This window comes from Manihot esculenta, chromosome 11 (genome assembly GCF_001659605.2).
Source record: "Manihot esculenta cultivar AM560-2 chromosome 11, M.esculenta_v8, whole genome shotgun sequence".
Classification (NCBI taxonomy): domain Eukaryota; kingdom Viridiplantae; phylum Streptophyta; class Magnoliopsida; order Malpighiales; family Euphorbiaceae; genus Manihot; species Manihot esculenta.
In genome coordinates this window covers 30,590,313-30,606,773 of record NC_035171.2, presented here as the reverse complement: position 1 = coordinate 30,606,773, position 16,461 = coordinate 30,590,313, and the positions used below count along the sequence as shown (strand labels likewise).

Below are 16,461 nucleotides of genomic sequence, written 5' to 3'. Positions count from 1 at the left end.
ATTTGTTGCATTAATATAATTGTTTCCATGCTATTATGATTGATATCAGTTCAATATGTATACACAAAATCATCTGTTTAGAATACTTTTCTTTTTCTTCATTTCTAGGTAGTCTGGTAGAAGAAACAGTTTACCTGGAAGCAACATATACATCCAAACCTTTTAAAAACAAGGTACAAAATTTAAGTGCACTTCATGTAAGATATACCAGTCCTAAGTAGGAATACCAAAACCTTAAAATACATTCCAGACACACTAAGCATCCAAGCATGAATCTCACTGCATTTAGAGATGGATCCTACTAGGTTGTGCCTTTGTCATCCTTGCTTCACCATAGGGTTCATCATTGTCTATCCTGCGATTGTTTCTGAAAGCCGCACAGCCGATCACGTAAACAATCACTAGGATGATTAATACAATGATGTTAATTACTGACACCTTCCTCCAACTCTTTCTCAGGCTGCCTAGCACTCCAGCCTTGCAGGAGTTGCAAGAATAGCACAGCTGCTCTTGATCATTGCTCCAGTTGTTGCAGTCAGGGTTGTAAACAACGCCTCCGCTGCTTGTCCACACAGTTTCATTCACATAGGTGAATCCACAGTCGGTCGGAGGCTTGCAGCAACCAGACTACACAGAAACAGAGGTAAAAATTATTTTGTTATATTGCATAGCATTTTACAGCAGAGCAAGCTCCTTAATGCAAAAAACAATATTTTGAGATTTGTTTGGTAGCAAAAAGATATGGTTAGTGGTAATTTGATTTGATTTTGATGAAGATTATTGATGTGGGGTCTTAATAATTAGATTATTTTGAGCAAGTGAAGTCTCATCCTTTGTCCATTTCCTCATCCCTACCAATCACAATAGGCCACACCCTAAATGTTCTCTTTTTCATTGAAAGAGAGAATGAGAGATGCAATTTTAAGCAAACTCTGGTCTTAAAAAAAAAAATCAATGATATGCCAGAAAAGAGACTACTATACGTTGAAGGTAATCAGTTACATCATATGAAACCTAATGCATATCTTTATTGAATATTTTGTTGATCATACCCATACTTCATTCACTGTGCCCTCTTTCCTATTTTTCAGGTCTCCTTTAATTGGTTCTATTGATGACTTTCTAGTTGGCTGGAGCCAAACCCCACATAATATATATCTTTACAGATAAAAAACATAAAGATAAAGCAATATTCCCTCAGTTTTTTATCAAGTATCGTTAAAGGTTTTAGTATACAAATTAAGAAGAGCAATAAATATACTAAATTTTAATAAAAAGGAGAAAAAGAAGACTATATTATCCTTCAATTAGACTGTCTATATAAATATTATGAACCTAATGACGAGGGAAGAAAATATTTAATGAAGTATTAAAATCATAAAGCACACTTGTTTAAAAACAAAAAGAAAACTCTTAAAACCATAATAAAAAACAGGAGGGATATGCATGGAATTAATAAATTTTACTTTTTCAATATGGATATATTAAGAAACTAATAAATAAATTATCATTTAAAAAAAAAAGTGGTCTACAATTTAAAATGGATATAAAGAAAAGCAAGCTTAGGAACATAGTTTGTATGAAGTTATTGGAAGCATGTATTGTGTGCATGAGCATGGAAAAAGAGGTGGGGGGGGGGGGGGGGGGGGAGTGGGCATCAATGGCATCTGAGGGTATTTTAATATTGTTTGGTAGTTGAGAAAAGCTAAGAAAGCATAGGAAATTTTATAAAAAGATTGGATTCCAGGTCTGTTGTATCTTTCTGATTCTTGTCTGGTCCCAATTATCAAAATATATACTCTAACCGAAAAAATGAAAAGTGAAAAAGTGGAAAAGGAGAAAAAAAGGGATATCCATATTCTATTCTACCAGAAAGCAAATCCTTGAAGATAAAGCAAAAGCAAACCGACCATTTCCACATAATTCCCCCAACAGAACATGCTCAATAATTTGGATATGAGATGTAAAAACAAGAAAGCGACGATTGCTCATATATTAATTTTTTCCTAAGCTTAAACAGTAGTAGATAAATTTGCTAAAAAAAAAATATACAGGCCTCCTAAAAAAAATAACTTTTAAAATTAAACTAAATTAAATTAAATTAAATTTATTGAGTATAATTAACAAAATGTAAAAATATTTAGCTATTTCTACTTATTTTGCCTAATATTTATGTAAATTAATTAGCTATAGATGATGAATATTTAAATTTACATGTATATGCTCTATGCGTAGTTCACCAAAAAATATAAAAACCCTTCTCATCTCATTAATTGTTTTTAAAATTATTTTAAATGATAAGTCTTTTGTTTTTAAATAATAGTTTAAGTTTTTACGCATTAAAAAAATATAATTTATTGATTTGGAAAATCGTTTAGTAAATAAATAAAAATAGAAATAAAAGTATCATAGGTGGGATAATAAAAAGCAGTTTAATCCCCTAGTCAAATTAAATTAATTAGAAACAGAAACTCTTCTCTATGCTTTCTAGATATGATAATAAATTCTAGGGTTCAGCAACTGCCGAATGAAGCCACCGACCAGTTTAGTCCAGTCATGTTACATTTCGAGATTAAAAGACAGAATTAATTAATTAAATTAAGAATTTTAATATGTACAAAGCTTAGAATTATTTCAAAAAAAAAATTCACTGAAACGGTTATTTTATTTAACATAAATTAAAATAACTTACCTCATAGACTTCATTTAAAATAACATTTTATTTTGATAAAACACAATAAATTAATAAAACTACTATTTAGAATTACTAGCCACAAATGAATTTTAATTGTAATTATAAATTTTCATTTTATGAATATTATTTTTTATTAAGTTAATATATATTGGATTAAAAATTAATATTATTTTTAAATAAATATAAAACAGTATATTTTATAATATCTAAATTTTTAACATAAAATAAAATAAATTTAATTTAATTTGAATAAAATAAAGTCAAGGAGCTTTCCGTGAGATGGTGGGTTATGGGAAAAGGCCAACCACTACCAACTTTCATGCCAGAGAAATCGCCATGGATGGAGTGACCTTCTTGTCTTCTCGCATGGCATGGTATGGCCCCTAATAACTATTCAATTTTACATCTATCAAGTCTCGACTTTAGATATTAATAATATATATAAAAAAAAACATTATAAATCTAATTTTTTAAGCTTCATTTCATTTTTATTTGATTTTTTAACATTAATTTAAAAATAAATTTAATATTTTTAACTCCAAATTTCACCTGCCCATTTTATACCATTCACCTTAATCCATAAATTTCTGAAATTATATTATAATTACCCCAAACTAATGCAATTTAAAAAAAAAAAAAAATCAATCTCTTAAAGCAAAACTGCAAAAATTTGAAAATCTCCTTCAAACTCACTCTTTGTCTCTCTCACTCTATATATATATTTCAAAAACAAATCATTTTTCAAAAAGGGAAATTTCTACAATTTTTATTTACTATATAAACCAAGAAAATGAAGAAAATAATTAATAAATGAATGCATACCTGAATAGGGCTAAGCTTCCGTTGATAAAACATATCAGCAGTTTCAGGCACACCATTAATGGAGACTCCCATCTTAGCACAAATCTTAGAATCTCTAATACAAGAACTAATCTTACTCCAGTAGCTATCACTAGCCACTCTCTCCTCCAGCCAACCGGAGTAATCCTGCAGATAATAGTCCAAATATGCTCTGTTCATCACCGGCCGGCCAGACCCTTTATCGGTCACCGCATAAGCAAAGATGATAAACCCTATAAGCGCAGCGATGATAAAGAACATAACAAACAAGTACAGCCACATCAAGAAAGTGTTTCTATAACACGCGCCGGCGAAACCAGCTAAAGAAATCACCATAATCGACACCCCAATCACGATCAGTGGCCACTGCAGGAATTTTAAGCAATCTGTGTTGTTGGCTCTGCTGCTTAGCCATATTCCACCGCCGAGAATCGGTATTGAGAGTAAGAAAGTTAAGAAGTTTAGCAGACCTATCAAGTGATTGCTGCTTCTCATCTTGGATTGGTTCTAAATAGGGGCGTGTTTGGCTGTCTCTCTTACTTTCCTTTGGCCTTCTTCTTCTTTTTCTTTATCGTCCAGACTTCACAGAAGACTAATAATGAAGGATTGTTAGATGGAGGTGGTGATGATTTATGAGCTTGAAGTGGACCTTACTGGTTTTTTAAGTGCATGGGAGTTGTGACCTGTAGGGTAGGGTTGGCTCTAAATTGTACGCGTGTTGGTTGAAGAGGTTGGTTGCATGGTTTTTATGTAGGTTCAATGGTAATGATAGTTTTTGAGTTTTTTTTTTTTTTTTTCTCTAGAATTTTTGGATTGTTTACTTAGCTTGTGGGTTTGATAATGTTTGCTTGAGTGAAGCTACTGATACTTGGCATTACCTGGAATTTAAATGTTGTTGCAGTAGCCCATGCCCATGGCCACTTCATCGGTTTACATGTCGAGAATTGATTGGCTTGCTTTTCTATTTTTCTTATGGTCATATAATAATTTAAATTCTATATCAAACAACACCAATTAATTATTAATTTCAAAGTAATTCAGGGATTTTTTTAAAAATTTTATGAATGCAAATATCATTGAGGGTCGTGGTCTTTATGGCCGGCGATGGGAATTTTGACGTCAGTTCTCTTTCATCGTTGATTATATCTTAGATTTTGAGTTTTGTAAGTTCTGTTTTGAGTGAAAACGTTGGATTTTGGAGTTTTGATTTTTTAAGTTTGATTCTTGTAGGATGTTGTGTTCGATTTTAACCGAATATTTAGTTCTCACAATATTAGATCACATCGAAAGTGAATTGGTGATATATCGACACCGAAATCTGTTTGTAACTCCTTTCGGGCAATCCTATATCTATTATAGATTGAAAATATCATAGGACCATTTCAATCTTCGATTGTTGAGCGAACATGAGTATGACTCGCCTTATTTGTTGTAGACGGTGGTTTGTCTCTGAATGTTGGTGGTGATGATTTATCTCTGGTTGGTTTATCTCTGGTTGGTGGTGGACTTATCTATTCATGGCATCCGGCCCTTTTAGTTTCTCTGACTCTATTTTGTTTGTGCTTATTATTGTCCCTCACTTTGTTGGACATGTATGATTCCTTCATCACCAACGTTGGCTTGGTCATCGACTTCGGCTAGTGCCTCTAGCTGTGCCGTTGGGCGGTGCAGACGATGCTTGTCTAGATGTCTCTACTGTTCTAGCTGGTTTTTGGGTTGGGCTATGGTTTAATTAGATTGTGCTTTATGGATCAGATATTTTTTGGGTTGGGCTATCCTCTCATTTAGCTTGGACCGGAAAATGATTACCTAGAGTCATGCTTGTTTTTTTCCTTGTGTTGTAGCCCACTAGACCTTCTAATGTAATATACCAGTTGCATATTCAAAAAAATATATATATAATGACATGTTCTTAGCCCATATAAAGAAGAAAATGATTCAAATCTACAAATTGAAGGAGCACATAACTAACCAGCTTTTTCAGCCATCAAAAGAATTTAAAGACGTGTTCTTGCTATCGGTGTGGGCAACAACTATTCCATCTAACTCGAAGAAGGAGACTAAAAAATCAGTCTCACAGCATGCATATCCAGGAAACAACAGAAAAGCACCAGAATGTAAAAAACGCAACAAAAAAGATACCTCCAATACTAATAGCTATAACGTATAAGGACCATTAGAGAGCCTAAAGACACAACAAGAAATCTAAAAGTACAATTACAATTCATAGACTCGCCAAGCTCACCATCAACCAAAAGTTGTGAGGAATCTAGCCCATGTCTATGACAAAAGTTGGCATCAAATCATTAGTCTCTTGTACCTCCATAAATAATCAGTCCATGACAGAGATAAAGACTGAATACGCACAAAAATAAACCCAAAACTTAAAACTAAAAACCAATGGCTCACAGTTCTAGAATGACACCACAATCAAAACTAAATTAGAAAAAAAAAAAATCCAACAATGAGCTTAACATACCAAAACTATACAATATCCCTCACTAGATAAAGCCACCGAAATTAAAATAGCCTCTCTATCAGGCAAAAAATACAAATTCAGTAATGTAATCTACATAAACTACAACGATCACTCTTTCTCTCCCTTTAACTAATTGAGTAAGCTTCTGTTTTTTCAAATATTTAATTATTTTATGACATGAAATCTTTTATCCATTGATCGATACTATTTAAATTTTCAGTAGAGTCGTTAACTAATTCTATCTTATTATATTATGTATTATGATACACTTATCTCTAATCTCAAGTTCTCTATTTACCCTCACCTTTTTTAAAAATTTACTAATTTGAGTGTTATAATAACTACTTTTAGATGTCAACCACGTCACTCTTATTTTGTATAAATCATATAAAATTTATTTTCGACAATATCAATAGCATACACGTAGTGTATTACATATATGTATAATTTTATTTATAAAAAAAATAATTTTTCATTTATATTTTAACTATATTTTCCGTAAAAAATATATTTTATAAAAATATTTAAAAAGCAATTTATTTTTATTTTTTAATTTTATTTTAAAAAATAAAATATATTAATAAAATTTATAGCTAAAGTATAAAAATGATTTTTTTAAAAAATAAAAAAATTATTTTTTTAAATGATTTATTTTTTATAAAAAAAATATTTTATTAACTAATTTTTATGAGTATTTTAAATAATAAAAGATATATAAAAAAATATTTCCTGTATAATAAACAGAGTTTCAATTAGAGATGTTTTACTTCTTATAAATAAGAGAGTATGAACCTCGAATGCGCGTAATAATTTACTTTTTAAAAAAGAAGTTTGAGTACGAATCATTTTTAAATTTTAATTTTTTTCGTTAATAATTTTGCTTGATATGAATTTAATTTTATTTCATATAAATTAAATTTATAAAATATATATTTATATTTTAATATTTTAATATTTTTTATTTTTAAATATTTTAATTTTAATAATGATTTGGTAAATATTTTAATTTTAAAAATATATATTTTTAAATACAATTTTAGAATAATATATTTAAAAATTACTTTTAAAAGACAATTTTAAAATTATAAATTTAATAAAATTTTATTTAAATAAATATTAAATTAAAATTAAAATATTTAATAAATAAAAATATTAAATTATTGATATGTAAATAGTTAATTTAAATTAAATGATGGTATATAAAATAATTAATTTACTGCAAATCAATATGGACTTCTCTTCAGCCACGTATACCTGAGAGGCTTTCACTGTAATCCGTGACTTGCACTTTGCATGCCTAACTTGATGGCACGTGGTGGATGAGAAATATAATTTATTTAATTTTCCCTTATCCAATGATGTAAATGATGAATTTTATAATGTTATTTTCTTTGTTTTTATCTTGTACTGCAATTTATTTGCCCTTTTCTTTTTCACTTCTTGAACCGCAACTCGAATTCCTTTGTTTTCACGTTATTCAAATTTTAAAAAAAATAACGTCAAAAAAAGCAGTATATACTAAAGTTTGAATTTATAATATATAATGTAAAAAAACTACAATTAATAATTGTTAAATATTAAACATTAAAAAAACAATTTTTTAAAATCTATTAATTCAATTATTAAATATTATTATATTAAATAATTATTAAATAATAAATAATAAAATTAATATTTTAACTTATTTTAGTGTGTTTGGTATAGCGGATAATATGTATTAAAAGAAAATACGCGGTTTCGAAATAGTAAAAATGGAATTTTATGAAAAAATAATTGGTAAAATAAAATAAAATTATATCCGCGTCAGGTGCCAAAAAGTAGAGCAGCTCCGCATGAAAAATCGTGGATGGAAAGTAATCTAACCGTTGAGAATCAATCTGGCAGTGTACCTCATTTTCCGCGGGGTTACTTAAACGATGTAAACTGAAAATTTTCAAAGAAAATTGTCGTTTTTGCACGTTATACTCCCTGCATAACTGCATTTTTTGCTCAGAACCTTTTATTATTTTATAATTTAATTTAAATTCTTAAAAATTAATAAAATTATCTAAAATTTTAAAATTTATTATAATTATATTTCATTTTAAAACTTAAATAGACAGCAAAGTGTTTTACTTGTATGAGAATAATATATATATATATTATTTATGAGATAATATTATATATATTGATGAACGCCGAATCACATTTATTTTGGACGAGATCGGATTAAAAAAAATAATGCTGACTCAAAATTCATAAAATATTTTTTTAATTAACCGGTATACATCTCAAATCTCGAGTTAAATACGCGAAATAGATTAAATCAGTCACAAATCTAAAATCAATAGAAAATAATTCAGTCCGATAGTGTGACACGAAGGAAAGCAGCTAGTTCAGTTACTTCGCAGCTCTATTTGTATGCGTGCCGGAAATTTAAATGGGTGCTTAACGTGAAAAGAAAGTCTGACACATCCGTTCGTACGGATCTGGACGACAAAAACACGTAATTCTGTAATATAAGGGCCGTTGAATATTATTAACACACAAAAGGAAAAATGATAAAAAGAGAATGAATGTCTTCCTTTCTGCTTAAATTTATATTCATACTATAACTTTAAATTTTTAAATCTAAAACCATCATATATTTTATTTTCTTATATTCATATAATATATAAATAATATTATTGATATAAAAAATTTAAAAACCTTTTGCTTTTTGTAATTCAATTTAGATCTTTAGAAACCATTGGAGATTTGAGGGGTTACGGTTGATAAAGTCTCTGATCCTAAAACGCAGATTCCCTCCTAATTGGTTCTCCTCGGCTATAAAGATTAGAAATGTTGTGGCATCTGTTTTTTGCCTCTAATTTCAATTGTGGACCTTATAACCGGAATGTCTCAAGACTTTAAAAAAAGTCAAACACTAATGCCCTTCTCTTTTTCTCTCTCACTCCCCTCTCCCACAACTTTAATGTGGAACCTACGGCTATGTTCTCTTAATTGTTAGCTTATGAGAACAAGCATGTCCAAGCCCAAGCCCAAGTCCAGGCCCATCAAATTGGATATGCCTCGCGGGCTTCTTCCAGTTGGCAAGAGATTTAATAATAAGTTATGTTTTTTACATGTGATAAGACTAACGTCACGATTGAGATAGTATTTTAATATAAAATTGAATTATATAATTTAAAATAAATTTTAGATTTTAAAGTAAAAAAATTATGAGTTTAAATAAACTTTTTCTATAAAAACTTTTATGAGGTTTGACTTTAAGTTAGAATGGCACATAAAAGAAAGAATTTATTTGTTATAAAAAGTATTAAAAAATTATTTTAGTATTTTATAATAACAAAAAAAATTTAGTGAATTTTTAAAATTTTAATTAATATATTTAAAAAATAATTTTTGTAATAGCATTTCCAACAGACAAGACTGTCCGTCCCTTCTCATAGCAATTAATTGGACCACAAATCTCTGCTGAAATTGCTCTTTGATGGTGTCTCAATTCCCTCACACCTGAAATGATTGGGCACTAGCCTGCAGGACCCTTGTTTGGCTATTAGAATAATACTATTCTTAATATGAATAATTTATATAAAAATTATAAATAATTATCTAAAATATGTTTTTTTCTCATTGTAGATAAATGAAAGGATATAGAGAAAAAAAATATTATTTATGTTAAAATTTGTCAAACAAAATGATTATTATGACATAATGATTTATGGAAATTATTTATTAGGCTCGAAATGGACTCACTCCCGGACGCAAAAACCTGCTCAAAATTCAATTTAATCTTAACAAAATCCATCGAAACGACAAAGCTGTACTCTTTATTACCTCCGTTTTATATTGTCGTCTATCTACGCTCCAATAAACAAATAGAGAAAGAGTCTCCATCTCGACGTCTGTGCACAGAACAATCAGAGTTTCAGAGGAAGAAGAAGAACAAATCCATGGCTGTTTTGTTCTCTTCGCTTCTTCCAATCAATCTCTAGCAAGCTTATTCTCTACTTCTCTAGCTGTTTCCATATTATAAGGTCAGTGAGATTTTGCATTTTGCTTTCTCTCATTTTCCTTTTGCTTCCGACTCCCACAACATGTGAGAAAGTTTCGAGGGCAGAAAATGTCTTTTGCATATAATATGGAGTTTTTAACACTTAACCAGAAACTTGAAACATCATTTCAATGTTCTGTCACTTGATTTTTCCACTGTTTTCTCGGCAAACAAACAAGGAAAAGTCTTTCTTTATCCCCCCCCCCCCAACAGTTTTTTCTCTTATATTATTTTTCTTCCTGCTAAAGTAAAGCCACAATTTCTTCATCTCTCTCTCTCTCTCTCTCTCTCTCTCTTTTTACTAATTGCATTTTCTTTTTTTGAAGCATTATGTTCTTTTTGAAGTTCTTTTGCTGAGAATTTATGTTTTCTTGAAAAGGCTTTCTATTATCTGATATCACATAGCCTTCTATTCTCGGATCCCAAAAGCTTGAAGCTTGGAGGAGCTGGTGATTTTTACAGTGTTGTTTTGTCACTTCAGTGGGCCTAGGGAGTTGGGAAAAGTAGAAAAGCAAAATCGAATCTAACAAAGGCTGGCATACATTTCTTCAGTTTTATTTTTCTCATTTCCCTGTACTTTGTTTGCTCTTTTGTTCTATTTTCTCTCAGATCTTCCAACTCTTGCTGTAAGATTTCCAATTCACTTGTCTTTCTCTCTGATTCTCCAGCTGCATTGCTTCTATGATTCCCTGTCTGTTAACTAGAAAAATATTCTCTTTGAAGCATTTCCCTGTCCTGGAAATAAAGAAATTAGTAATTACTGTTATGAACCAGACAAAATGAAAGCATGATCTAGTGGGTTTTGAAAAAAAAATGTTCCTAGAAAGTTTATTATAATATTCTAAACCTAACTAACCCCACAAATTAACATCAATCAAGGCTCCTAATTTCACGGCAAAAATGGTGGGAATAAACTTACATAATTGCCCTTGTTGTCTGGCATCAAATAGCAGGGGGGGGGGTATTTCAGTATTTTTATCCCTTTCTAACACCATACCTGTAACCTGTAGGGTAGGACCCCTGAAGCTATAATAATGGTTTTCATGAGGTTAACATGGTCCTTATGGTAGCAGCTTTGAATGGATAAAGAAAGAATATGAAGATGGCCAATCCTGTTTGCTATACAAATTGATAGTTTCATGTATGCACTATGACCTTTACTGTGATTTTTATATGAATTTGTAGCTTTGGCCAGCATTTTGCTTTTGCCTTTATTGCTGCATATGTAACGATAAGAAGAAGTTGCCTTGCTCTACATGATATCATTTATTTCTGTATGGACCCGTCACATTGGATTCTCTTGTCCCAGCTTGAGATATTTTCGGTATATTACAGGTTTTGTGGGTCAGGAGCATTGAAGTGGAGTAGGGAAAGCTCAAGCAGCTCTAGTTTTACTTTGCCCTTTAAGGGTATTTAAAATTATGCAGACTCCAAAAGGAAAAACAAGGTAATTTTCTTCTCCTTAGAGGCTTCTCTTTGGTTGTTGTTGCATTGTTATCTATGAAATGCATAGTAAATGCTTTTAGATTTTGCTGTGGATTGTCCTTTTTATAATCCCTGTAGGGTATGTTGTTTTATTTAAATGCTAATGGAGCACAGTAAAGATCTTTGCTGTTAATTGTTTTTCATATCCTGGCTGGTGAAGTTTCTCTCCTGATCTTTTTGGGACCCTTCTGCATCTTGCTCCTGTATTTGTGGTCTGTCTTATTTCTCTGTACAACTTCCAGTATCAAGCTACAGTCCATCTTTGTGGTGAGAGTTTATGCTTATTGAATTGTTGGTTTATTCCTTTCATTATCAAAATCAAAACAAAGATTTTAGGACTTGTCTTTGTCGCTTTCATTTAGTGGAGACGGTGCTGGGGCATCTCAGCGGTCCCTAAAATGTGCAATTCTGTATTGTTGAGGGTCAATTTCTTTGAATTATTGTCACATACATGGTGTGTGTCGGTTTATCATGGTGGTTCAATTTATTCTTACCTCATGGAGAATAAATTTATACATTCATTTGCTCGTTTTCTTTTGTGGAAAATTTTCATCTATGCTCAATTCGGAGGCATTGCTACTGCCTTTTGACTTGAGAGGGTGTGAGACCGTTTTCGTTTGAAATGTATGTGATTTCAAGTGCAAATTTTCAACAGTCTATTAGTTCCAGTTCTCTACTTCTGACATGATATTTCACATGCTGAATAAGGCCAAAAATGGACATGGATATGGGTAGAGTAGACATTTTTTTGGTCAAAGCTAGTCTTTTTTGTTAAAAGTAAAATTTGAAAGTATTTTTTTTTTCAAAGAAAGCTACATTTCAGATTTCAGAAGCTTTATCTTATTCCTTAATAGTCATAACTTTGATGTAAAGAAATATTGACAAATCCAACTTGATTTTGAGGGATTTGCGGCAATTAGGATCTCCAAATCTCGGTGATTGAACAGTTGAAGTTGCATTATTTTATAGACATATGAAATTTTATTTTTTGAGTTCAGTTTTATTATCCATGGCCTTACATGCAGGATCACTTGCTTCTGATTTCCATTTAGTGTTGCTTTGCTTTCATTAACAATCATTAATCTCCTAAGTGTTGCCTTGTGCATTGCTCTTTCTTAAATTTTTAAAACTGTATTAATACTTCCCAAATGTCCATAGGATTTCGGAAAAATTGAGTCCCAATTCCAAATTGGATACTACTGATAGCTCAATTAGCATGTCGAGCTATCAGTTGGACTTGGAACACAAGTGCAGTCAAATAATTGATTTAAATTCTATATTGGAGACGTGTATATGATCCATGCAAGCTGTAGGTACTCATGTTGTATATGATCTTCAAAGAGAGCTCCAGAAGCTGATATAGCTAAGTTAGTGTGTTTATTCTCTGTCCTTGGCTTATCAAAATAAATATAATCTAGAACTTCAACCATTACATCTATTATCATGTATTATCTCTCAATATACAATTCCCGAGACAGTGGATATGATGCTTTTCTTAGAAACTTATGATTCTTCTTATAATTTACTCAATCCATATACTGTTGTAATTTGCCAATTTTCATAGCAGAAGTGGCTCCTCGGAAGCACTGCAAAAGGTCCGTCCTCAAGCTGTACGTCAACTAAAGACAACTGGCCTAGAATCTGACTCAGCATCTTCTTCAAGTCAAATTAGAACACCAAAAGATAGAACCCCTAAAGTCATTGATCGTCGGTCGCCCAAAAGCCCAGTGACTGAGGTACTCTATTAACTGCAACCCTCCAGCTTTCTTATAGTTTAACATGTATAATGGTGCATACTTAGTTTAGAAAAAAAATGTTATACAGTTAAGCCTAACTGTAATAGACATTTTTGTTTATAGTTCAAAAATATAACAGGTCTCCCAAGATGACTTTCTCAATTAACCATCCTAATGCACTGGGTATACAACTACATATTTAACAATCTAGTTTCTTCTGTTTTTGGCTTTTGACGACATAATTGTGTTAGTAGGTGCAAAATGCAAGTAACTAGATATCTATGATGAAATCAATTCAATTCTTACGTGTCATGGAAGGAGACCACAGAAAAGTGCATATCCCATTCAGAGCTAATTCATCTGATAGATGTTTATGCATTGCCCTATTCGTGCATTAGCATGCAATTATATATGTGGGAGAAAATTTAACTGGTCTTGATGTTTCTGTTATGGATTTAGTCTATGGTCCCGGGTCATAGATCGCATCACTGGATGATAGTTGGGGAAGAAGGAGCTCACCAGAGGGAGCTCTTAAACCTCCGTTAACGAGAGACATAGTAGAGATAAGAAACTAATAGATAAATATAATCTATTTGTTATGGATTTAGTCTATCCATTATCCATAACAGTTTCCTTCTAGGAGCTATAAGAATTGAACTGTTACGTGATAGATTTCTTGCTGGTTGAATTGAGTTTTTAATTCTCTGTAAAGATGCTGCACTCATATTAGGTCAAACATTTAGTTTCAGCTTTTGATAACTGGGAAATAATGAACTTTAATACATAGTTATAGTTTCTTTCAATGTGGATATTAGGCACATTATATCACTGAAGTCTATACAATTCTTTTTTTTTTTGACACTTTTCAACTTATTGTGTTTTTGGGGTTTGGTTTCACCATTTTTAATTGTGTTATGGTTAGTCTTATTCATCATTATCTGGCAATTCAATTTAAAATGCATTTTGATGATGCAATTTACAAATGTGTCTCTGTGTCAAAACTAGAGCTGTTGAATTTGCTGAAATGTTCTTAGTACTCTGTTCTTTTTCCAGAAGAAGCGTCCCAGCCGAATATCTGAATTGGAAGCTCAGATTTCTCAGCTTCAGGAAGAACTGAAAAAGGCAAAGGATCAGCTAAATTTATCAGAAGCATGGAAGAAAGAAGCTCTGCAAGATGCCGAGGATTCCAAGAAGCAACTTCTGGCAATGTCTTCAAAGCTTGAAGAGTCACAGAAGCAACTTCAGGAACTTTCTGCTTCTGAGGAGGCTCGTGTTTTTTATCATCAAAAAACTTCACAAGAACGTGATAGAGCCTGGGAGTCAGAGCTTGAGGCTGTCCAGCAGCAACACTCGGATGATTCAGCTGCCTTGGGCTCTGCCTTGAGTGAAATACGACAGCTCAAGGTTCAGCTTGAGATGGTAGCCGAATCTGAGGCTGCCCAGAACAAGCATGCAGAATCATCAGATGTGGAGCTCCAGACCTTAAGAGCAAATCTGATAAATACTCTCTCTCTTGTAGAGAACATGAAAAACCAGCTTAGTGATAGCAAAGACTCAGAGGCCTGGGCCCAAGCTTTGGCTAGTGAAACTCTTCTGCAACTGGAAACTGCAAAGAAATCTGTGGAGGCACTCAGATCAGATGGCACAAGAGCTATTGAAGCTTATAACGGCATTGCTTCTGAGCTAGACCAGTCAAGGGCACGTGTTAAGTTATTGGAAGGGCTTGTTAGAAAACTTGAGGTTGACCATTCACAAGCTTCTGCAGATGATCATGATACCTACATGGCCATTTCTGAAAGTCAAAGTTCGCAGGAAGCAAACCAGCTTGAGGCAGAGCTTTTATCTTTGAAGTCTGAGGTGGGACTTTTGAGATCTGCTCTAGAAGTTTCTGAGACCAAATGCCATGAAGAACAAATTCACAGTACAGTGCAGATAAGAAATGCTTATGAGCTGGTGGAGCAGATAAAATCCGGAGCTACTCTCAGGGAGGGTGAACTAGAGGCAGAACTCAAGCAAGCAAAAGCTGATATTGAAGCGTTGAAGGCAGACCTTTTGGATAAGGAAACTGAACTGCAAGGGATTTCAGAGGAGAATGAAGGCCTGAATATGAAACTTAAGAACAGTTTATCACTCCAAGGAGAATCTCAACTAGAGATTGAACTGAAAAAATTGAGGAACAAAGTTTCTGACTTGAAGGCAAGCTTAATGGATAAGGAGACAGAATCACAGATCATAAAGGAGGAAAATGAGATGTTGAAGGTGGAAATTGGTAAAAGCGGAACAGATGGGAATATAATGAATAGTGAGGTGGTCAAAGAACTAGAGGCTGCAAGGGCTGCAGAACGAGAGGCTCACATGAAGCTTGGCTTTGTGATGGACGAGGCGGATAGGAGTAATAAAAGAGTTGCAAGGGTGATGGAGCAGCTTGAGGCGGCACAAGCAGCTAACTCTGAAATGGAAGCGGAGTTGAGAAGACTAAAGGTGCAGTCAGACCAATGGAGGAAGGCTGCAGAGGCAGCTGCAGCTATGCTTTCAGCAGGAAATAACGGTAAATTCATGGAAAGAACAGGATCATTAGGTAGCAACTATAATCCTGTTACTGGAAAGTTTGACTCGCCTTACGATGAAGACATGGATGATGATCTGCTAAAGAAGAAAAACGGAAATATGCTGAAAAAGATCGGGGTCCTGTGGAAGAAGCCACAGAAATAGAACACCTGATGTAGGAACAATGCTACTTAAACTGGGTTAAGTATATTGTTTACTGGATACAAGTTCTTTTCACCTAATCACTCATTTGCTCCCTTGACAGATACCTCAGCTGATTGCTACATCCAAATCATTTTACCGAAGCAAAAAATTAACACTCGGGAAGTTCCTGTTGATATATCGTAGCTTTAATGTATGCTGGTTGATTACCCTATACAAATGAACATCGAATTGCGGCTGTGATTTTCCTGTTGATATATTTAAATTGGCTGTAACTATCTCCATGCAGCTACATTTACTATGGAATCAGTTTGTTGAAGATAAGTCTTTTCCTTGTGAATTTGCTTGTCTACAAGTTGGTAAATGAATTTAGAATCTGCTACTTTCTGTTGCTTTCAATCTCCTGAAACAGCTTTACCCTGCTCATTTTAGTTGCTATATCTGGATTCCACTGCATGAGCATTCATAATATTGTTGATTT

General features: G+C 32.5%; 2 protein-coding genes and 1 long non-coding RNA gene across 9 annotated transcripts; 1 reads left to right on the top strand and 2 right to left on the bottom strand.

The window, feature by feature from the left end:
• Positions 1 to 74: 74 nt before the first annotated feature.
• On the bottom strand, positions 75 to 4,164 carry LOC110626665 (tetraspanin-3). Its single transcript, XM_021772703.2, has 2 exons — positions 3,518 to 4,164; positions 75 to 627 (listed from the first exon to the last, which is right to left on the bottom strand). Exons 1-2 carry the CDS (start codon positions 4,028 to 4,030, stop codon positions 286 to 288), a joined length of 855 nt encoding a protein of 284 aa, XP_021628395.1. The 5' UTR covers positions 4,031 to 4,164; the 3' UTR covers positions 75 to 285.
• Positions 4,165 to 9,845: 5,681 nt separating this feature from the next.
• On the top strand, positions 9,846 to 16,379 carry LOC110626620 (interactor of constitutive active ROPs 3). Of its 7 annotated transcripts, none has more exons than XM_021772642.2 (5): positions 9,846 to 10,033; positions 11,386 to 11,497; positions 13,100 to 13,271; positions 14,325 to 15,993; positions 16,084 to 16,379. In XM_021772642.2, exons 2-4 carry the CDS (start codon positions 11,472 to 11,474, stop codon positions 15,981 to 15,983), a joined length of 1,857 nt encoding a protein of 618 aa, XP_021628334.1. In that variant the 5' UTR covers positions 9,846 to 10,033; positions 11,386 to 11,471; the 3' UTR covers positions 15,984 to 15,993; positions 16,084 to 16,379. The 7 variants fall into 7 exon arrangements, with proteins under 7 accessions (XP_021628334.1, XP_021628333.1, XP_021628332.1 ...); XM_021772641.2 differs by adding an exon at positions 11,124 to 11,191 and having other exon boundaries at positions 14,325 to 16,379; XM_021772640.2 differs by adding an exon at positions 11,061 to 11,191 and having other exon boundaries at positions 14,325 to 16,379.
• LOC122725119 lies at positions 10,247 to 11,200 on the bottom strand. The gene is made up of 2 exons (XR_006352554.1): positions 10,970 to 11,200; positions 10,247 to 10,785 (listed from the first exon to the last, which is right to left on the bottom strand). It is a non-coding gene; the product is annotated as an uncharacterized LOC122725119 (long non-coding RNA).
• Positions 16,380 to 16,461: the final 82 nt, after the last annotated feature.